The sequence below is a fragment of the Cherax quadricarinatus genome, chromosome 1, assembly GCF_038502225.1.
Source record: "Cherax quadricarinatus isolate ZL_2023a chromosome 1, ASM3850222v1, whole genome shotgun sequence".
NCBI classification, from domain to species: domain Eukaryota; kingdom Metazoa; phylum Arthropoda; class Malacostraca; order Decapoda; family Parastacidae; genus Cherax; species Cherax quadricarinatus.
Window position 1 is genome coordinate 12,484,754 of NC_091292.1, and position 23,164 is coordinate 12,507,917.

The window sequence follows — 23,164 nt, forward strand, 5'->3', positions numbered from 1 at the left end:
TATACACTCCATATATGTACACAGACATACACACTCCATGTTTGACTCCATATTTTTACGCACTCCATACACGTACATGCACTAAACATGTACACACACTAATATACACACACTTTGCACTTCATATATGTACACCCTCCAGAAATATGCAGGAAGATCTCGCCGACACTTCCTGTTTCTCATTCGGTGAGTTGGAAGCGAATATTGAATGACCACAAAAAAATAACCTAGATATCTGGACCTGGAGTTTACCTGGAGATGGTTTCAGTGGTCAACGGCCTCGCGGCTCGGTCTGAGACCAGGCCTCATGGTGGATCGGGGTCTGATCAACCAGGCTGTTACTGCTGGCTTCACGCAAGTTGACGTACGAACCACAGCCCGGTTAGGGCTGTGGTTCGTACGTGGTTCTGTAGTGTGGTTCTGTACGTTCGTAGGTGCCTGTCTAGTGCACAGGAAACATGTTAAATATACGACAAAGTAAGATTAACCTAGATATAAAAGATATTTTGACGAGTAAGTTGCATGTGCAACAGATGGGTGTCTGTTGCACATATGTGCAACAGATGGGTGTCTGTTGCACATATGTGCAACAGATGGGTGTCTGTTGCACATATGTGCTACTCATCAACTTGTCAATATTTTATACCATTCTCAGCAAAAGAAATCTTGGACAAAATTAACAGCTTCCCATAAGCAAAATTATCAACCAGTGAAACTTGGTCTTATAAAAAATCGACAGTTGAAAATTGACAAGAAACAACTTTGCCTGCAGGTGATTCAGAGTCACACCATCAGAGTGACACAGTGAAAAAAAAAACATCACGGGCGGGGCTTGAACTCGCGGTCAGAGAGTCGGCTGTAAAAACTTGCATTTGTGGTCACAGTGGTGCTTATGATAACATTCCTATGGTGTTTAAATATACCTAGTTGGTTGAATCATATTGTAGCCAGCTGGCTCAGTGGCTAACGTGTCTGTCTGGAGTTTTAAGACTCTCTGACCGCGGGTTCAAGCCCCGCCCGTGGTATGGTTTTGTTTCCAATAGTGTTACTACGATTTCGTGAGTCGTGACACATTGGTGTCCGCTGAAGTCATCTGGAAACGACATCCTTATATGTTTAAGTGTGAGGGTTATAATTATACACTCATTAGCGACACAACCTGGACGCACTCAAGCGCTGTATTCTCATGTGCTTATATATACATATGAAGAATATTTTCATCAACTGGTGTCCAGCTGCAGTCCTTACTTTGAGAAATATTTAACTCTTAATGCTTCGCTAGTCAAAAGAGATTTCACAAACTCAATTTTCTTTTATATCTTCACCCTCCTCCATCTCTTCGCTGTACTCGCTGAGGCAAATTAAACAAATTTTGATGCTGCAGGAAATATATTTCAAAAATAGAAAGAGTTGTTTCATGACAAAATAATTTTGATTGCGTGATTACTACGTACGGCAGAGTCTTTCTTTATAGTCGTAAATACGTAATCAGGAATGTGATAACTCATTTAACTTTGTTTTAATGAAAAGATAACAAGAGCCCTGACAAATATTTGAATTAAAAGATGTAAAATCCTTCTTTTTCATCCTTGAGTCATTTTCGTTCATCATAATGGTGGTCTTCCAGCATCGTGCGTCCTCAGTGGTCCATCACAAGACAGTGTACATAAACACTATGCCATTGCTCAGTCCTGGACTGCCACTGTATGCTATTAATGCCATATTGCTACTAGTAATGACGGACTTAAATCCTGTACCGCAGAATATGTAACTGGATGAGGATGGGTAGGTCTTCTTTCCATTGCCGTTCACCAAGACGTAGTCCAGTATGCACCCAGGAGTATAGTAAGTTATGATGTACATTTGAATTAGGATTTTCCTACCCACTGGAGCCTGTGGGAAAGAAGTGGAGCATTAAACACGAGAGACTGATGGTTTGAGATAACTGGGCCATTTGACCAGGGAGACTCTGGGAGATGAGTGGGCCATTCGACCAGGAAGACAGTGGGAAAGGGCCACTCATCATGTGTTAAGTGAGATACTTGATGGACGAAAAATCTTATGGGAAAGAAGAATTTCGTTAGATGTCTGGCTTAACAGTACATCGATTAGTTAATCAGGCTTAAAGTCTTTCGATTGCACAACTACACGAGGATCATTAAGGTTGTGTGTAACCTGTTTAACTATCAGTCAAGGTGATATTAATTCTTAATTTAGGGAATAAGGTGCACTCAGCATATATACACCAAGGCATACACCACTTAGTATTATTGTCTTGTGTTTATCACTGGCAGTTTATTAGTATATGTATAACTTACTTCGTAAAACTTCTGTATAACTATTTAATGTAATGAAAGGAAATACCACGTAACAGAGGTTAAATTAAAGTGGCTTACCACGATCCACCATTCACACTGGGTGAGGCTGGAGTGCAGTTGGCTGCTCAAGAAACCTGGGGTGGTGAAGAAGTTAGTGTTTCCAGCCAGGGTAGTGTTAACCAGCTGGAAAATATCAAGGGAGGTTATTTACAGAGCTGAGAACGGAAGGTAAACGCCTAATAAAAGAATGAGAAAATAACGAAGAGAGCAATGTGCGGTATTATTATTATTATTATTATTATTATTATTATTATTATTATTATTATTATTATTAATATTAGTATTAGTATTATTATTATTATTATAACTATTATTAATTTTAGCATTATTAGTATCATTATTATCATATTAAAACGCTATTATTTTTTTGTAATAATTACATTATTACTATTATTGTTACAAGGTAATGCTGATGGTAAAGGACTCACCACATGGCAGGAGTTTTGTACAGGACAGATGGTAATGCTGAAGCCTCTATTATTGTATTTGCTGTCTGCAACGAAGAGCATGTTGAAGTTGAAGGAAGGAGATGAGAGAGTCCAAGAGCTGGTCGACGTGTACCTGTGAAGATGCAGGTCACAGTCACGTTAAGCGAAGAATATTTTATGGGGGCTTTGGTAAATCAGTTCGATTTTATAATATAGATTCAGACTAAAAATATTTTCTTTTCTGTTAACTGTTTATGTGTACGAGGGAGGGTGTTCACCTAGACTCAGTTTGCGGACTCTATCTCTTGGATTCGGTCATTAATTTTCACTTGGCTGGCGTAGTCTCTATTGCACTTCCGTTTTATCCCATGACTGGTTCTTGCTGACTGTGCCATTCTCTCATTTTCTCCAATTTTCAACTAGCTCAAAGCTGATCGATTGCTTCCTAGCATTCTCACTCATTACGTTTATAACAGAAAGGAAGTAGTTGCCATATGCGTCACTGAGACTCATGAACAGGTATGATAGAAGCAGTGCGGTAACCAGGTCCTACATTTGCATTGAATTTACATTCTTGTTCTCTCATCCAAGTCCCTACATAGTAAGTTGAACGCGTCTAGGAGGTTGGGATTGGTCTTTCAAGAAGTTGGAGTGATGTTACGGTTAAGAGAATGATATACAGGTAAAGGGAAATCATTGGTAACAGGCATATGATCTAGATATTGGTGGGTATACCTGGAGTATACTTGGAGGGTGTCCCGGGTGGGTCAACGGCCCCGCGGCTCGGTCCATGACCAGGATGGGGAAGGGTAAGTAACAACTGAAAGACTATACACCCTTCCTGATCCTCTTTTTGAAATAAGTGTAACTACTCAACAGATACATGAGTCTTATGCTTTTCCTGTCGATCCTGACACCCATTTTAAGAGGAATAAGAGACTCTTACCTGGGCTTTTGTGGGATAGCATATCGTCAGGTAGTTTGATGGTTCACCATGCCACAGCCCAGGTAGTTTGATGGTTCACCATGCTACAGCCCAGGTAGTGTGATGGTTCATAATTCCACAGCCCAGGTAGTTTGATGGTTCACCATGCCACAGCCCAGGTAGTGTGATGGTTCACCATGCCACAGCCCAGGTAGTGTGATGGTTCACCATGCCACAGCCCAGGTAGTGTGATTCACCATGCCACAGCCCAGGTAGTGTGATGATTCACCATGCCACAGCCCAGGTAGTGTGATGGTTCACCATGCCACAGCCCAGGTTGTGTGATGGTTCACCATACCACAGCCCAGGTAGTGTGATGATTCACCATGCCACAGCCCAGGTAGTGTGATGGTTCACCATGCTACAGTCCACGTAGTGTGATGGTTCACCATGCCACAGCCCAGATAGTGTGATAGTTCACCATGCCACAGCCCAGGTAGTGTGATGGTTCACCATGCTACAGTCCACGTAGTGTGATGGTTCACCATGCTACAGCCCAGGTAGTGCGATGATTCACCATGCCATAGCCCAGGTAGTGTGATGGTTCACCATGCTACAGCCCAGGTAGTGTGATGGTTCACCATGCCACAGCCCAGGTAGTGCGATGATTCACCATGCCATAGCCCAGGTAGTGTGATGGTTCACCATGCCACAGCCCAGGTAGTGTGATGGTTCACCATGCTACAGCCCAGGTAGTGTGATGGTTCACCATGCCACAGCACAGGTAGTGTGATGGTTCACCATGCTACAGCCCAGGTTGTGTGATGGTTCACCATGCCACAGCCCAGGTAGTGTGATGGTTCACCATGCCACAGCCCAGGTAGTGTGATGGTTCACCATGCTACAGCCCAGGTAGTGTGATGGTTCACCATACCACAGCACAGCACAGGTAGTGTGATGGTTCACCATGCTACAGCCCAGGTAGTGTGATGGTTCACCATGCCACAGCACAGGTAGTGTGATGGTTCACAATGCCACAGCCCAGGTAGCGTGATGGTTCACCATGCCACAGCCCAGGTAGTGTGATGGTTCACCATGCTACAACAGAGGTATTGTGATGGTTCACCATGCCACAGCCCAGGTAGTGTGATGGTTCACCATGCCACAGCCCAGGTAGTGTGATGGTTCACCATGCTACAGCCCAGGTAGTGTGATGGTTCACCATACCACAGCACAGGTAGTGTGATGGTTCACCATGATACAGCCCAGGTAGTGTGATGGTTCATCATGCCACAGCACAGGTAGTGTGATGGTTCACAATGCCACAGCCCAGGTAGTGTGATGGTTCACCATGCCACAGCCCAGGTAGTGTGATGGTTCACCATGCTACAGCAGAGGTATTGTGATGGTTCACCATGCCACAGCCCAGGTAGTGTGATGGTTCACCATGCCACAGCCCAGGTAGTGTGATGGTTCACCATGCCACAGCACAGGTAGTGTGATGGTTCACAATGCCACAGCCCAGGAGTGTGATGGTTCACCATGCCACAGCCCAGGTAGTGTGATGGTTCACCATGCTACAGCAGAGGTATTGTGATGGTTCACCATGCCACAGCCCAGGTAGTGTGATGGTTCACCATGCTACAGCCCAGGTAGTGTGATGGTTCACCATGTTACAGCCCAGGTAGTGTGACGGTTCACCATGCCACAGCCCAGGTAGTGTGATGGTTCACCATGGTACAGCTCAGGTAGTGTGATGGTTCACCGTGCCACAGCCCAAATAGTGTGATAGTTCACCATGCTACAGCCCAGGTAGTGTGATGGTTCACCAGGCTACAGCCCAGGTATTGTGATGGTTCACCATGCCACAGCCCAGGTAGTGTGATGGTTCACCATGCCACAGCCCAGGTAGTGTGATGGTTCACCATGCTACAGCCCAGGTAGTGTGATGGTTCACCATGCCACAGCCCAGGTAGTGTGATGGTTCACCATGCTACAGCCCAGGTAGTGTGATGGTTCACCATACCATACCACAGCACAGGTAGTGTGATGGTTCACCATGCTACAGCCCAGGTAGTGTGATGGTTCACCATGCCACAGCACAGGTAGTGTGATGGTTCACCATGCCACAGCCCAGGTAGTGTGATGGTTCACCATGCCACAGCCCAGGTAGTGTGATGGTTCACCATGCTACAGCAGAGGTATTGTGATGGTTCACCATGCCACAGCCCAGGTAGTGTGATGGTTCACCATGCCACAGCCCAGGTAGTGTGATGGTTCACCATGCTACAGCCCAGGTAGTGTGATGGTTCACCATACCACAGCACAGGTAGTGTGATGGTTCACTATGCAACAGCCCAGGTAGTGTGATGGTTCACCATGCCACAGCACAGGTAGTGTGATGGTTCACAATGCCTCAGCCCAGGAGTGTGATGGTTCACCATGCCACAGCCCAGGTAGTGTGATGGTTCACCATGCTACAGCAGAGGTATTGTGATGGTTCACCATGCCACAGCCCAGGTAGTGTGATGGTTCACCATGCTACAGCCCAGGTAGTGTGATGGTTCACCATGTTACAGCCCAGGTAGTGTGACGGTTCACCATGCCACAGCCCAGGTAGTGTGATGGTTCACCATGGTACAGCTCAGGTAGTGTGATGGTTCACCGTGCCACAGCCCAAATAGTGTGATAGTTCACCATGCTACAGCCCAGGTAGTGTGATGGTTCACCAGGCTACAGCCAAGGTATTGTGATGGTTCACCATGCCACAGCCCAGGTAGTGTGATGGTTCACCATGCCACAGCCCAGGTAGTGTGATGGTTCACCATGCTACAGCCCAGGCAGTGTGATGGTTCACCATGCCACAGCCCAGGTAGTGTGATGGTTCACCATGCTACAGCCCAGGTAGTGTGATGGTTCACCATCTAACAGCCCAAGTAGTGTGATGGTTCACCATGCCACAGCCCAGGTAGTGCGATGGTTCACCATGCCACAGCCCAGGTAGTGTGATGATTCACCATGTTACAGTCCAGGTAGTGTGATGATTCACCATGCCACAGCCCAGGTAGTGTGATGATTCACCATGCCACAGCCCAGGTAGTGTGATGGTTCACCATGCGACAGAACCAGGTAGTGTGATGGTTCACCATGCGACAGCCCAGGTAGTGTGATGATTCACCATTCCACAGCCCAGGTAGTGTGATGATTCACCATGGTACAGTCCAGGTAGTGTGATGGTTCACCATGCTACAGTCCAGGTAGTGTGATGATTTACCATGCCACAGACCAGGTAGTGTGACGATTCACCATGCCACAGTCCAGGTAGTGTGATGGTTCACCATGCCACAGCCCAGGTAGTGTGATGGTTCACCATGCCACAGCCCAGGTAGTGTGATGATTCACCATGCTACAGCCCAGGTAGTGTGATGATTCACCATGCCACAGCCCAGGTAGTGTGATGGTTCACCATGCCACAGCCCAGGTTGTGTGATGATTCGCCATTCAACAGTCCAGGTAGTGTGATGATTCACCATGCTACAGTCCAGGTAGTGTGATGGTTCACCATGCCACAGTCCAGGTAGTGTGATGGTCCACCATGCCACAGCCCAGATAGTGTGACGGTTCACCATGTCACAGCCCAGATAGTGTGATGGTTCACCATGCCACAGCACAGGCAATGTGATGATTCACCGTGCTACAGCCCAGGTAGTGTGATGGTTCACCATGCCACAGCCCATTTATTGTGATGAGTCACCATGCTACAGTCCAGGTAGTGTGATGATTCACCATACCACAGCCCAGGTAGTGTGATGGTTCACCATGCCACAGTCCAGGTAGTTTAATGATTCACCATGCCACAGCCCAGATAGTGTGATGATTCGCCATTCAACAGTCCAGGTAGTGTGATGATTCACCATGCTACAGCCCAGGTAGTGTGATGGTTCACCATGCCACAGCCCATTTATTGTGATGAGTCACCATGCTACAGTCCAGGTAGTGTGATGATTCACCATACCACAGCCCAGGTAGTGTGATGGTTCACCATGCCACAGTCCAGGTAGTTTGATGATTCACCATGCCACAGCCCTAGTAGTGTGATGAATCACCATGCCACAGCCCAGGTAGTGTGATGGTTCACCATGCCACAGCCCAGGTAGTGTGATGGTTCACCATGCCACAGCCCAGGTAGTGTGATTGTTCACCATGCCACAGCCCAGGTAGAGTGATGATAAACCATGCCACAGCCCAGGTAGTGTGATGGTTCACCATGCCACAGCCCAGGTAGTGTGATGATTCACCATGCCACAGCCCAGGTAGTGTGATGATTCACCATGCCACAGCCCAGGTAGTGTGATGATTCACTATGCCCCAGCCCAGGTAGTGTGATGATTCACCATGCCACAATCCAGGTAGTGTGATGGATCACCATGCTACAGCCCAGGTAGTGTGATGATTCAACATGCCACAGCACAGGTAGTGTGATGGTTCACCATGCTACAGCCCAGGTAGTGTGATGGTTCACCATCTCACAGCCCAGGTAGTGTGATGGTTCACCATGCCACAGCCCAGGTAGTGTGATGGTTCACCATGCCACAGCCCAGGTAGTGTGACGATTCACCATCCTACAGTCCAGGTAGTGTGATGATTCACCATGCCAGAGCCCAGGTAGCGTGATGATTCACCATGCCACAGCCCAGGTAGTGTGATGGTTCACCATGCGACAGAACCAGGTAGTGTGATGGTTCACCATGCGACAGCCCAGGTAGTGTGATGATTCACCATGCCATAGCCCAGGTAGTGTGATGATTCACCATGGTACAGTCCAGGTAGTGTGATGGTTCACCATGCTACAGTCCAGGTAGTGTGACGATTCGCCATGCCACAGACCAGGTAGTGTGATGATTCACCATGCCACAGCCCAGGTAGTGTGATGGTTCACCATGACACAGCCCAGGTAGTGTGATGATTCACCATGCTACAGCCCAGGTAGTGTGATGGTTCACCATGCCACAGCCCAGGTAGTGTGATGGGTCACCATGCCACAGCCCAGGTAGTGTGATGGTTCACCATGCGACAGAACCAGGTAGTATGAGGGTTCACCATCCGACAGCCCAGGTAGTGTGATGATTCGCCATTCAACAGTCCATGTAGTGTGATGATTCACCATGCTACAGTCCAGGTAGTGTGATGGTTCACCATGCCAAAGTCCAGGTAGTGTGATGGTTCACCATGCCACAGCACAGGTAGTGTGATGATTCACCGTGCTACAGCCCAGGTAGTGTGATGATTCACCATGCTACAGCCCAGGAAGTGTGATGGTCCACCATGCCACAGCCCATTTATTGTGATGATTCACCATGCTACAGTCCAGGTAGTGTGATGGTTCACCATGCCAGAGTCCAGGTAGTGTGATGTTTCACCATGCCACAGCCCAGGTAGTGTGATGGTTCACCATGCCACAGCCCAGGTAGTGTGATGGTTCACCATGCCACAGCCCAGGTAGTGAGATGATTCACCATGCCACAGCCAAGGTAGTGTGATGATTCACCATGCCAGAGCCCAGGTAGTGTGATGATTCACCATGCCACAGCAAAGGTAGTGTGATGGTTCACCATGCTACAGTCCAGTTAGTGTGATGGTTCACCATGCCACAGCCCAGGTAGTGTTATGATTCCCCATGCCACAGCCCAGGTAGTGTGATGGTTCACCATGCCACAGCCCAGGTAGTGTGATGGTTCACCATGCCACAGCCCACGAAGAGTGATGATTCACAATGCCACAGCCCAGGTAGTGTGATGGTTCACCATGCCACAGCCCAGGTAGTGTGATGATTCACCATGCCACAGCCCAGGTAGTGTGATGATTCACAATGCAACAGCCCAAGTAGTGTGATGATTCACTATGCCAAAGCCCAGGTAGTGTGATGATTCACCATGCCTCAGCCCAGGTAGTGTGATGGTTCACCATGCCACAGTCCAGGTAGTGTGATGATTCGCCATGCCACAGCCCAGGTAGTGTGATGATTCGCCATGCCACAGCCCAGGTAGTGTGATGATTCACCATGCCACAGCCCAGGTAGTGTGATGATTCACCATGCCACAGCTCAGGTAGTGTGATGATTCGCCATGCCACAGCCCAGGTAGTGTGATGATTCGCCATGCCACAGCCTAGGTAGTGTGATGATTCGCCATGCCACAGCCTAGGTAGTGTGATGATTCACCATGCCACAGCCCAGGTAGTGTGATGATTCACCGTGCCACAGCCCAGGTAGTGTGATGATTCGCCATGCCACAGCCCAGGTAGTGTGATGATTCACCATGCCACAGCCCAGGTAGTGTGATGATTCACCCTGCCACATCCCAGGTAGTGTGATGATTCACCATGCCACAGCCCAGGTAGTGTGATGGTTCACCATGCTACAGCCCAGGTAGTGTGATGGTTCACCATGCCACAGCCCAGGTAGTGTGACGATTCACCCTGCCACATCCCAGGTAGTGTGATGATTCACCCTGCCACAGCCCAGGTAGTGTGATGGTTCACCATGCTACAGCCCAGATAGTGTGATGATTCACCATGCCACAGCCCAGGTAGTGTGATGATTCACCCTGCCACATCCCAGGTAGTGTGATGATTCACCCTGCCACAGCCCAGGTAGTGTGATGGTTCACCATGCCACAGCCCAGGTAGTGTGATGATTCACCCTGCCACAGCCCAGGTAGTGTGATGGTTCACCATGCCACTGCCCAGGTAGTGTGATGGTTAACCATGCCACAGCCCAGGTAGTGTGATGGTTCACCATGCCACAGCCCAGGTAGTGTGATGGTTCGCCATGCCACAGCCCAGGTAGTGTGATGGTTCACCATGCCACAGCCCAGGTAGTGTGATGGTTCACCATGCCACAGCCCAGGTAGTGTGATGGGTCACCATGCCACAGCCCAGGTAGTGTGATGGTTCACCATGCCACAGCCCAGGTAGTGTGATGGTTCACCATGCCACAGCCCAGGTAGTGTGATGGTTCACCATGCCACAGCCCAGGTAGTGTGATGGTTCACCATGCCACAGCCCAGGTAGTGTGATGGTTCACCATGCCACAGCCCAGGTAGTGTGATGGTTCACCATGCCACAGCCCAGGTAGTGTGATGGTTCACCATGCCACAGCCCAGGTAGTGTGATGGTTCACCATGCCACAGCCCAGGTAGTGTGATGGTTCACCATGCCACAGCCCACGAAGAGTGATGATTCACAATGCCACAGCCCAGGTAGTGTGATGGTTCACCATGCCACAGCCCAGGTAGTGTGATGATTCACCATGCCACAGCCCAGGTAGTGTGATGATTCACAATGCAATAGCCCAAGTAGTGTGATGATTCACTATGCCAAAGCCCATGTAGTGTGATGATTCACCATGCCTCAGCCCAGGTAGTGTGATGGTTCACCATGCCACAGTCCAGGTAGTGTGATGATTCGCCATGCCACAGCCCAGGTAGTGTGATGATTCGCCATGCCACAGCCCAGGTAGTGTGATGATTCACCATGCCACAGCCCAGGTAGTGTGATGATTCACCATGCCACAGCTCAGGTAGTGTGATGATTCGCCATGCCACAGCCCAGGTAGTGTGATGATTCGCCATGCCACAGCCTAGGTAGTGTGATGATTCGCCATGCCACAGCCTAGGTAGTGTGATGATTCACCATGCCACAGCCCAGGTAGTGTGATGATTCACCGTGCCACAGCCCAGGTAGTGTGATGATTCGCCATGCCACAGCCCAGGTAGTGTGATGATTCACCATGCCACAGCCCAGGTAGTGTGATGATTCACCCTGCCACATCCCAGGTAGTGTGATGATTCACCCTGCCACAGCCCAGGTAGTGTGATGGTTCACCATGCTACAGCCCAGGTAGTGTGATGATTCACCATGCCACAGCCCAGGTAGTGTGACGATTCACCCTGCCACATCCCAGGTAGTGTGATGATTCACCCTGCCACAGCCCAGGTAGTGTGATGGTTCACCATGCTACAGCCCAGATAGTGTGATGATTCACCATGCCACAGCCCAGGTAGTGTGATTATTCACCCTGCCACATCCCAGGTAGTGTGATGATTCACCCTGCCACAGCCCAGGTAGTGTGATGGTTCACCATGCCACAGCCCAGGTAGTGTGATGATTCACCCTGCCACAGCCCAGGTAGTGTGATGGTTCACCATGCCACTGCCCAGGTAGTGTGATGGTTCACCATGCCACAGCCCAGGTAGTGTGATGGTTCACCATGCCACAGCCCAGGTAGTGTGATGGTTCGCCATGCCACAGCCCAGGTAGTGTGATGGTTCACCATGCCACAGCCCAGGTAGTGTGATGGTTCACCATGCCACAGCCCAGGTAGTGTGATGGGTCACCATGCCACAGCCCAGGTAGTGTGATGGTTCACCATGCCACAGCCCAGGTAGTGTGATGGTTCATCATGCCACAGCCCAGGTAGTGTGATGGTTCACCATGCCACAGCCCAGGTAGTGTGATGGTTCACCATGCCACAGCCCAGGTAGTGTGATGGTTCACCATGCCACAGCCCAGGTAGTGTGATGGTTCACCATGCCACAGCCCAGGTAGTGTGATGGTTCACCATGCCACAGCCCAGGTAGTGTGATGGTTCACCATGCCACAGCCCAGGTAGTGTGATGGTTCACCATGCCACAGTCCAAGTAGTGTGATGGTTCACCATGCCACAGCCCAGGTAGTGTGATGGTTCACCATGCCACAGCCCAGGTAGTGTGATGGTTCACCATGCCACAGCCCAGGTAGTGTGATGATTCACCATGCCACAGCCCAGGTAGTGTGATGGTTCACCATGCCACAGCCCAGGTAGTGTGATGGTTCACCATGCCACAGCCCAGGTAGTGTGATGGTTCACCATGCCACAGCCCAGGTAGTGTGATGGTTCACCATGCCACAGCCCAGGTAGTGTGATGGTTCACCATGCCACAGCCCAGGTAGTGTGATGGTTCACCATGCCACAGCCCAGGTAGTGTGATGGTTCACCATGCCACAGCCCAGGTAGTGTGATGGTTCACCATGCCACAGTCCAAGTAGTGTGATGGTTCACCATGCCACAGCCCAGGTAGTGTGATGGTTCACCATGCCACAGCCCAGGTAGTGTGATGGTTCACCATGCCACAGCCCAGGTAGTGTGATGATTCACCATGCCACAGCCCAGGTAGTGTGATGGTTCACCATGCCACAGCCCAGGTAGTGTGATGATTCACCATGCCACAGCCCAGGTAGTGTGATGATTCACCATGCCACAGCCTAGGTAGTGTGATGGTTCACCATGCCACAGCCTAGGTAGTGTGATGATTCACCATGCCACAGCCCAGGTAGTGTGATGATTCACCATGCCACAGCCCAGGTAGTGTGATGGTTCACCATGCTACAGCAGAGGTATTGTGATGGTTCACCATGCCACAGCCCAGGTAGTGTGATGGTTCACCATGCCACAGCCCAGGTAGTGTGATGGTTCACCATGCTACAGCCCAGGTAGTGTGATGGTTCACCATACCACAGCACAGGTAGTGTGATGGTTCACCATGCTACAGCCCAGGTAGTGTGATGGTTCACCATGCCACAGCACAGGTAGTGTGATGGTTCACAATGCCACAGCCCAGGTAGTGTGATGGTTCACCATGCCACAGCCCAGGTAGTGTGATGGTTCACCATGCTACAGCAGAGGTATTGTGATGGTTCACCATGCCACAGCCCAGGTAGTGTGATGGTTCACCATGCCACAGCCCAGGTAGTGTGATGGTTCACCATGCCACAGCACAGGTAGTGTGATGGTTCACAATGCCACAGCCCAGGAGTGTGATGGTTCACCATGCCACAGCCCAGGTAGTGTGATGGTTCACCATGCTACAGCAGAGGTATTGTGATGGTTCACCATGCCACAGCCCAGGTAGTGTGATGGTTCACCATGCTACAGCCCAGGTAGTGTGATGGTTCACCATGTTACAGCCCAGGTAGTGTGACGGTTCACCATGCCACAGCCCAGGTAGTGTGATGGTTCACCATGGTACAGCTCAGGTAGTGTGATGGTTCACCGTGCCACAGCCCAAATAGTGTGATAGTTCACCATGCTACAGCCCAGGTAGTGTGATGGTTCACCAGGCTACAGCCCAGGTATTGTGATGGTTCACCATGCCACAGCCCAGGTAGTGTGATGGTTCACCATGCCACAGCCCAGGTAGTGTGATGGTTCACCATGCTACAGCCCAGGTAGTGTGATGGTTCACCATGCCACAGCCCAGGTAGTGTGATGGTTCACCATGCTACAGCCCAGGTAGTGTGATGGTTCACCATACCATACCACAGCACAGGTAGTGTGATGGTTCACCATGCTACAGCCCAGGTAGTGTGATGGTTCACCATGCCACAGCACAGGTAGTGTGATGGTTCACCATGCCACAGCCCAGGTAGTGTGATGGTTCACCATGCCACAGCCCAGGTAGTGTGATGGTTCACCATGCTACAGCAGAGGTATTGTGATGGTTCACCATGCCACAGCCCAGGTAGTGTGATGGTTCACCATGCCACAGCCCAGGTAGTGTGATGGTTCACCATGCTACAGCCCAGGTAGTGTGATGGTTCACCATACCACAGCACAGGTAGTGTGATGGTTCACTATGCAACAGCCCAGGTAGTGTGATGGTTCACCATGCCACAGCACAGGTAGTGTGATGGTTCACAATGCCTCAGCCCAGGAGTGTGATGGTTCACCATGCCACAGCCCAGGTAGTGTGATGGTTCACCATGCTACAGCAGAGGTATTGTGATGGTTCACCATGCCACAGCCCAGGTAGTGTGATGGTTCACCATGCTACAGCCCAGGTAGTGTGATGGTTCACCATGTTACAGCCCAGGTAGTGTGACGGTTCACCATGCCACAGCCCAGGTAGTGTGATGGTTCACCATGGTACAGCTCAGGTAGTGTGATGGTTCACCGTGCCACAGCCCAAATAGTGTGATAGTTCACCATGCTACAGCCCAGGTAGTGTGATGGTTCACCAGGCTACAGCCCAGGTATTGTGATGGTTCACCATGCCACAGCCCAGGTAGTGTGATGGTTCACCATGCCACAGCCCAGGTAGTGTGATGGTTCACCATGCTACAGCCCAGGTAGTGTGATGGTTCACCATGCCACAGCCCAGGTAGTGTGATGGTTCACCATGCTACAGCCCAGGTAGTGTGATGGTTCACCATCTAACAGCCCAAGTAGTGTGATGGTTCACCATGCCACAGCCCAGGTAGTGCGAAGGTTCACCATGCCACAGCGCAGGTAGTGTGATGATTCACCATGTTACAGTCCAGGTAGTGTGATGATTCACCATGCCACAGCCCAGGTAGTGTGATGATTCACCATGCCACAGCCCAGGTAGTGTGATGGTTCACCATGCCACAGCCCAGGTAGTGTGATGATTCACCATGCTACAGCCCAGGTAGTGTGATGATTCACCATGCCACAGCCCAGGTAGTGTGATGGTTCACCATGCCACAGTCCAGGTTGTGTGATGATTCGCCATTCAACAGTCCAGGTAGTGTGATGATTCACCATGCTACAGTCCAGGTAGTGTGATGGTTCACCATGCCACAGTCCAGGTAGTGTGATGGTCCACCATGCCACAGCCCAGATAGTGTGACGGTTCACCATGTCACAGCCCAGATAGTGTGATGGTTCACCATGCCACAGCACAGGCAATGTGATGATTCACCGTGCTACAGCCCAGGTAGTGTGATGGTTCACCATGCCACAGCCCATTTATTGTGATGAGTCACCATGCTACAGTCCAGGTAGTGTGATGATTCACCATACCACAGCCCAGGTAGTGTGATGGTTCACCATGCCACAGTCCAGGTAGTTTGATGATTCACCATGCCACAGCCCAGATAGTGTGATGATTCGCCATTCAACAGTCCAGGTAGTGTGATGATTCACCATGCTACAGCCCAGGTAGTGTGATGGTTCACCATGCCACAGCCCATTTATTGTGATGAGTCACCATGCTACAGTCCAGGTAGTGTGATGATTCACCATACCACAGCCCAGGTAGTGTGATGGTTCACCATGCCACAGTCCAGGTAGTTTGATGATTCACCATGCCACAGCCCTAGTAGTGTGATGAATCACCATGCCACAGCCCAGGTAGTGTGATGGTTCACCATGCCACAGCCCAGGTAGTGTGATGGTTCACCATGCCACAGCCCAGGTAGTGTGATTGTTCACCATGCCACAGCCCAGGTAGAGTGATGATAAACCATGCCACAGCCCAGGTAGTGTGATGGTTCACCATGCCACAGCCCAGGTAGTGTGATGATTCACCATGCCACAGCCCAGGTAGTGTGATGATTCACCATGCCACAGCCCAGGTAGTGTGATGATTCACTATGCCCCAGCCCAGGTAGTGTGATGATTCACCATGCCACAATCCAGGTAGTGTGATGGATCACCATGCTACAGCCCAGGTAGTGTGATGATTCAACATGCCACAGCCCAGGTAGTGTGATGGTTCACCATGCTACAGCCCAGGTAGTGTGATGGTTCACCATCTCACAGCCCAGGTAGTGTGATGGTTCACCATGCCGCAGCCCAGGTAGTGTGATGGTTCACCATGCCACAGCCCAGGTAGTGTGACGATTCACCATCCTACAGTCCAGGTAGTGTGATGATTCACCATGCCAGAGCCCAGGTAGCGTGATGATTCACCATGCCACAGCCCAGGTAGTGTGATGGTTCACCATGCGACAGAACCAGGTAGTGTGATGGTTCACCATGCGACAGCCCAGGTAGTGTGATGATTCACCATGCCATAGCCCAGGTAGTGTGATGATTCACCATGGTACAGTCCAGGTAGTGTGATGGTTCACCATGCTACAGTCCAGGTAGTGTGACGATTCGCCATGCCACAGACCAGGTAGTGTGATGATTCACCATGCCACAGCCCAGGTAGTGTGATGGTTCACCATGCCACAGCCCAGGTAGTGTGATGATTCACCATGCTACAGCCCAGGTAGTGTGATGGTTCACCATGCCACAGCCCAGGTAGTGTGATGGGTCACCATGCCACAGCCCAGGTAGTGTGATGGTTCACCATGCGACAGAACCAGGTAGTATGAGGGTTCACCATCCGACAGCCCAGGTAGTGTGATGATTCGCCATTCAACAGTCCATGTAGTGTGATGATTCACCATGCTACAGTCCAGGTAGTGTGATGGTTCACCATGCCAAAGTCCAGGTAGTGTGATGGTTCACCATGCCACAGCACAGGTAGTGTGATGATTCACCGTGCTACAGCCCAGGTAGTGTGATGATTCACCATGCTACAGCCCAGGAAGTGTGATGGTCCACCATGCCACAGCCCATTTATTGTGATGATTCACCATGCTACAGTCCAGGTAGTGTGATGGTTCACCATGCCAGAGTCCAGGTAGTGTGATGTTTCACCATGCCACAGCCCAGGTAGTGTGATGGTTCACCATGCCACAGCCCAGGTAGTGTGATGGTTCACCATGCCACAGCCCAGGTAGTGAGATGATTCACCATGCCACAGCCAAGGTAGTGTGATGATTCACCATGCCAGAGCCCAGGTAGTGTGATGATTCACCATGCCACAGCAAAGGTAGTGTGATGGTTCACCATGCTACAGTCCAGTTAGTGTGATGGTTCACCATGCCACAGCCCAGGTAGTGTTATGATTCCCCATGCCACAGCCCAGGTAGTGTGATGGTTCACCATGCCACAGCCCAGGTAGTGTGATGGTTCACCATGCCACAGCCCACGAAGAGTGATGATTCACAATGCCACAGCCCAGGTAGTGTGATGGTTCACCATGCCACAGCCCAGGTAGTGTGATGATTCACCATGCCACAGCCCAGGTAGTGTGATGATTCACCATGCAACAGCCCAAGTAGTGTGATGATTCACTATGCCACAGCCCAGGTAGTGTGATGATTCACCATGCCTCAGCCCAGGTAGTGTGATGGTTCACCATGCCACAGTCCAGGTAGTGTGATGATTCGCCATGCCACAGCCCAGGTAGTGTGATGATTCGCCATGCCACAGCCCAGGTAGTGTGATGATTCACCATGCCACAGCCCAGGTAGTGTGATGATTCACCATGCCACAGCTCAGGTAGTGTGATGATTCGCCATGCCACAGCCCAGGTAGTGTGATGATTCGCCATGCCACAGCCTAGGTAGTGTGATGATTCGCCATGCCACAGCCTAGGTAGTGTGATGATTCACCATGCCACAGCCCAGGTAGTGTGATGATTCACCGTGCAACAGCCCAGGTAGTGTGATGATTCGCCATGCCACAGCCCAGGTAGTGTGATGATTCACCATGCCACAGCCCAGGTAGTGTGATGATTCACCCTGCCACATCCCAGGTAGTGTGATGATTCACCCTGCCACAGCCCAGGTAGTGTGATGGTTCACCATGCTACAGCCCAGGTAGTGTGATGATTCACCATGCCACAGCCCAGGTAGTGTGACGATTCACCCTGCCACATCCCAGGTAGTGTGATGATTCACCCTGCCACAGCCCAGGTAGTGTGATAGTTCACCATGCTACAGCCCAGATAGTGTGATGATTCACCATGCCACAGCCCAGGTAGTGTGATGATTCACCCTGCCACATCCCAGGTAGTGTGATGATTCACCCTGCCACAGCCCAGGTAGTGTGATGGTTCACCATGCCACAGCCCAGGTAGTGTGATGATTCACCCTGCCACAGCCCAGGTAGTGTGATGGTTCACCATGCCACTGCCCAGGTAGTGTGATGGTTCACCATGCCACAGCCCAGGTAGTGTGATGGTTCACCATGCCACAGCCCAGGTAGTGTGATGGTTCGCCATGCCACAGCCCAGGTAGTGTGATGGTTCACCATGCCACAGCCCAGGTAGTGTGATGGTTCACCATGCCACAGCCCAGGTAGTGTGATGGGTCACCATGCCACAGCCCAGGTAGTGTGATGGTTCACCATGCCACAGCCCAGGTAGTGTGATGGTTCACCATGCCACAGCCCAGGTAGTGTGATGGTTCACCATGCCACAGCCCAGGTAGTGTGATGGTTCACCATGCCACAGCCCAGGTAGTGTGATGGTTCACCATGCCACAGCCCAGGTAGTGTGATGGTTCACCATGCCACAGCCCAGGTAGTGTGATGGTTCACCATGCCACAGCCCAGGTAGTGTGATAGTTCACCATGCTACAGCCCAGATAGTGTGATGATTCACCATGCCACAGCCCAGGTAGTGTGATGATTCACCCTGCCACATCCCAGGTAGTGTGATGATTCACCCTGCCACAGCCCAGGTAGTGTGATGGTTCACCATGCCACAGCCCAGGTAGTGTGATGATTCACCCTGCCACAGCCCAGGTAGTGTGATGGTTCACCATGCCACTGCCCAGGTAGTGTGATGGTTCACCATGCCACAGCCCAGGTAGTGTGATGGTTCACCATGCCACAGCCCAGGTAGTGTGATGGTTCGCCATGCCACAGCCCAGGTAGTGTGATGGTTCACCATGCCACAGCCCAGGTAGTGTGATGGTTCACCATGCCACAGCCCAGGTAGTGTGATGGGTCACCATGCCACAGCCCAGGTAGTGTGATGGTTCACCATGCCACAGCCCAGGTAGTGTGATGGTTCACCATGCCACAGCCCAGGTAGTGTGATGGTTCACCATGCCACAGCCCAGGTAGTGTGATGGTTCACCATGCCACAGCCCAGGTAGTGTGATGGTTCACCATGCCACAGCCCAGGTAGTGTGATGGTTCACCATGCCACAGCCCAGGTAGTGTGATGGTTCACCATGCCACAGCCCAGGTAGTGTGATGGTTCACCATGCCACAGCCCACGAAGTGTGATGATTCACAATGCCACAGCCCAGGTAGTGTGATGGTTCACCATGCCACAGCCCAGGTAGTGTGATGATTCACCATGCCACAGCCCAGGTAGTGTGATGATTCACCATGCAACAGCCCCAGTAGTGTGATGATTCACTATGCCACAGCCCAGGTAGTGTGATGATTCACCATGCCTCAGCCCAGGTAGTGTGATGGTTCACCATGCCACAGTCCAGGTAGTGTGATGATTCGCCATGCCACAGCCCAGGTAGTGTGATGATTCGCCATGCCACAGCCCAGGTAATGTGATGATTCACCATGCCACAGCCCAGGTAGTGTGATGATTCACCATGCCACAGCTCAGGTAGTGTGATGATTCGCCATGCCACAGCCCAGGTAGTGTGATGATTCGCCATGCCACAGCCTAGGTAGTGTGATGATTCGCCATGCCACAGCCTAGGTAGTGTGATGATTCACCATGCCACAGCCCAGGTAGTGTGATGATTCACCGTGCCACAGCCCAGGTAGTGTGATGATTCGCCATGCCACAGCCCAGGTAGTGTGATGATTCACCATGCCACAGCCCAGGTAGTGTGATGATTCACCCTGCCACATCCCAGGTAGTGTGATGATTCACCCTGCCACAGCCCAGGTAGTGTGATGGTTCACCATGCTACAGCCCAGGTAGTGTGATGATTCACCATGCCACAGCCCAGGTAGTGTGACGATTCACCCTGCCACATCCCAGGTAGTGTGATGATTCACCCTGCCACAGCCCAGGTAGTGTGATGGTTCACCATGCTACAGCCCAGATAGTGTGATGATTCACCATGCCACAGCCCAGGTAGTGTGATGATTCACCCTGCCACATCCCAGGTAGTGTGATGATTCACCCTGCCACAGCCCAGGTAGTGTGATGGTTCACCATGCCACAGCCCAGGTAGTGTGATGATTCACCCTGCCACAGCCCAGGTAGTGTGATGGTTCACCATGCCACTGCCCAGGTAGTGTGATGGTTCACCATGCCACAGCCCAGGTAGTGTGATGGTTCACCATGCCACAGCCCAGGTAGTGTGATGGTTCGCCATGCCACAGCCCAGGTAGTGTGATGGTTCACCATGCCACAGCCCAGGTAGTGTGATGGTTCACCATGCCACAGCCCAGGTAGTGTGATGGGTCACCATGCCACAGCCCAGGTAGTGTGATGGTTCACCATGCCACAGCCCAGGTAGTGTGATGGTTCACCATGCCACAGCCCAGGTAGTGTGATGGTTCACCATGCCACAGCCCAGGTAGTGTGATGGTTCACCATGCCACAGCCCAGGTAGTGTGATGGTTCACCATGCCACAGCCCAGGTAGTGTGATGGTTCACCATGCCACAGCCCAGGTAGTGTGATGGTTCACCATGCCACAGCCCAGGTAGTGTGATGGTTCACCATGCCACAGCCCAGGTAGTGTGATGGTTCACCATGCCACAGCCCAGGTAGTGTGATGGTTCACCATGCCACAGTCCAAGTAGTGTGATGGTTCACCATGCCACAGCCCAGGTAGTGTGATGGTTCTCTATGCCACAGCCCAGGTAGTGTGATGGTTCACCATGCCACAGCCCAGGTAGTGTGATGATTCACCATGCCACAGCCCAGGTAGTGTGATGGTTCACCATGCCACAGCCCAGGTAGTGTGATGATTCACCATGCCACAGCCCAGGTAGTGTGATGATTCACCATGCCACAGCCTAGGTAGTGTGATGGTTCACCATGCCACAGCCCAGGTAGTGTGATGATTCACCATGCCACAGCCCAGGTAGTGTGATGATTCACCATGCCACAGCCTAGGTAGTGTGATGATTCACCATGCCACAGCCCAGGTAGTGTAATGATTCACCATGCCACAGCCCAGGTAGTGTGATGGTTCACCATGCCACAATCCAGGTAGTGTGATGGTTCACCATGCCACAGCCCAGGTAGTGTGATGGTTCACCATGCCACAGCCCAGGTAGTGTGATGGTTCACCATGCCACAGCCCAGGTAGTGTGATGGTTCATCACGGTACCAAATATATGTAAAACGTCGGAGGGAATGAAGTAATTATTTTTGCTAATACGGGGCGCATGTATTTCTCTGACAGTGACGATAATATATCCGTCTTTATATAAGTATTTGAAATCTTCAATAGGTTTTTGGTCATTAGTCGCTTCATCTGTTTTGACCCATGGGAGAGCTTAATATAATTTTTTTTCCAACACGTCGGTCGTCTCCCACCGAGGCAGGTTGACCCAAGAAGAAAGAAAATCCCCAATATGAAACTACTTTCATCATCATTCAACACTTTCACCTCACTCATACACATACCAATTCTGGAAATTAAAATGAATTAAAGCTCCCTTTATCAGAAAGATCATAGAGATATATATTATTTCCCCCACTGCCGTTAAAATTTCGTTCAGCCTGTTCCTGGTCTCTGTTAACAACACTTACAAATTTGGAGCAGATCACCAAATTTCTTACATAGATCATAACTCCGGGAATGTTCGTAAATTTGATAACGCAAAAAATAACCTTTCATCATCATTATTTTAATGTTGGAAACATTGAAAATGAATTGTTATTAAAATTAGGTTATTTTTTAGGCATTTAAGTCTACTCAGCTAATATGCATAGCCTCAAGACTACTCTGTCATAATAGGGTATTAAATTCCTTAGTTTAAACATGATCTATGGAAACTTGCATCCTTCGTAATACATGTAATACTTGTACTATTAATTCTCCTTTCACAGTGATACCTGTGACTGCTGATATTTATCATCCATACTTACGTTTTGGTCCTGTTGTAAGGTAAATTCACACTAACGTAGTCTACCCGAGCCAGCATGAAGGTGTCAGCAGTGATGATCACTCCGTAGGGCGCACCCTGCAACACAGATACAAGGCGTCACCCTGTAACACAGATACAAGGCGTCACTCTGTAACACAGATACAAGGCGTCACTCTGTAACACAGAAACAAGGCGTCACCCTGTAACACAGATGCAAGGCGTCACTCTGTAACACAGATGCAAGGCGTCACCCTGTAACACAGATACAAGGCGTCACCCTGTAAAACAGATACAAGGCGTCACTCTGTAAAACAGATACAAGGCGTCACCCTGTAACACAGATACAAGGCGTCACTCTGTAACACAGATACAAGGCGTCACTCTGTAACACAGAAACAAGGCGTCACCCTGTAACACAGATGCAAGGCGTCACTCTGTAACACAGATACAAGGCGTCACTCTGTAACACAGATACAAGTCGTCACCCGGTAACACAGATACAAGGCGTCACCCTGTAACACAGATACAAGGCGTCACCCTGTAACACAGATGCAAGGCGTCACTCTGTAACACAGATACAAGGCGTCACTCTGTAACACAGATACAAGTCGTCACCCTGTAACACAGATACAAGGCGTCACCCTGTAACACAGATACAAGGCGTCACCCTGTAACACAGCTACAAGGCGTCACCCTGTAACACAGCTACAAGGCGTCACCCTGTA

General features: G+C 50.5%; 1 protein-coding gene across 2 annotated transcripts in view; it reads right to left on the reverse strand.

Annotated features, from left to right (window-relative positions):
* Positions 1-1,382: 1,382 nt before the first annotated feature.
* LOC128685030 (mucin-2-like) overlaps positions 1,383-23,164 on the reverse strand; it is a 28,832-nt gene continuing 7,050 nt past the window's right edge. For both annotated transcript variants that reach the window (XM_070094279.1, XM_070094227.1), the window contains 4 exons: positions 22,441-22,535; positions 2,807-2,939; positions 2,397-2,501; positions 1,383-1,893 (listed from right to left, as the gene is read on the reverse strand). In XM_070094279.1, the coding sequence (XP_069950380.1) occupies positions 1,651-1,893; positions 2,397-2,501; positions 2,807-2,939; positions 22,441-22,535 (576 nt within the window). In that variant the 3' untranslated portion in view covers positions 1,383-1,650. The remainder of the gene's footprint in view (positions 1,894-2,396; positions 2,502-2,806; positions 2,940-22,440; positions 22,536-23,164) is intronic.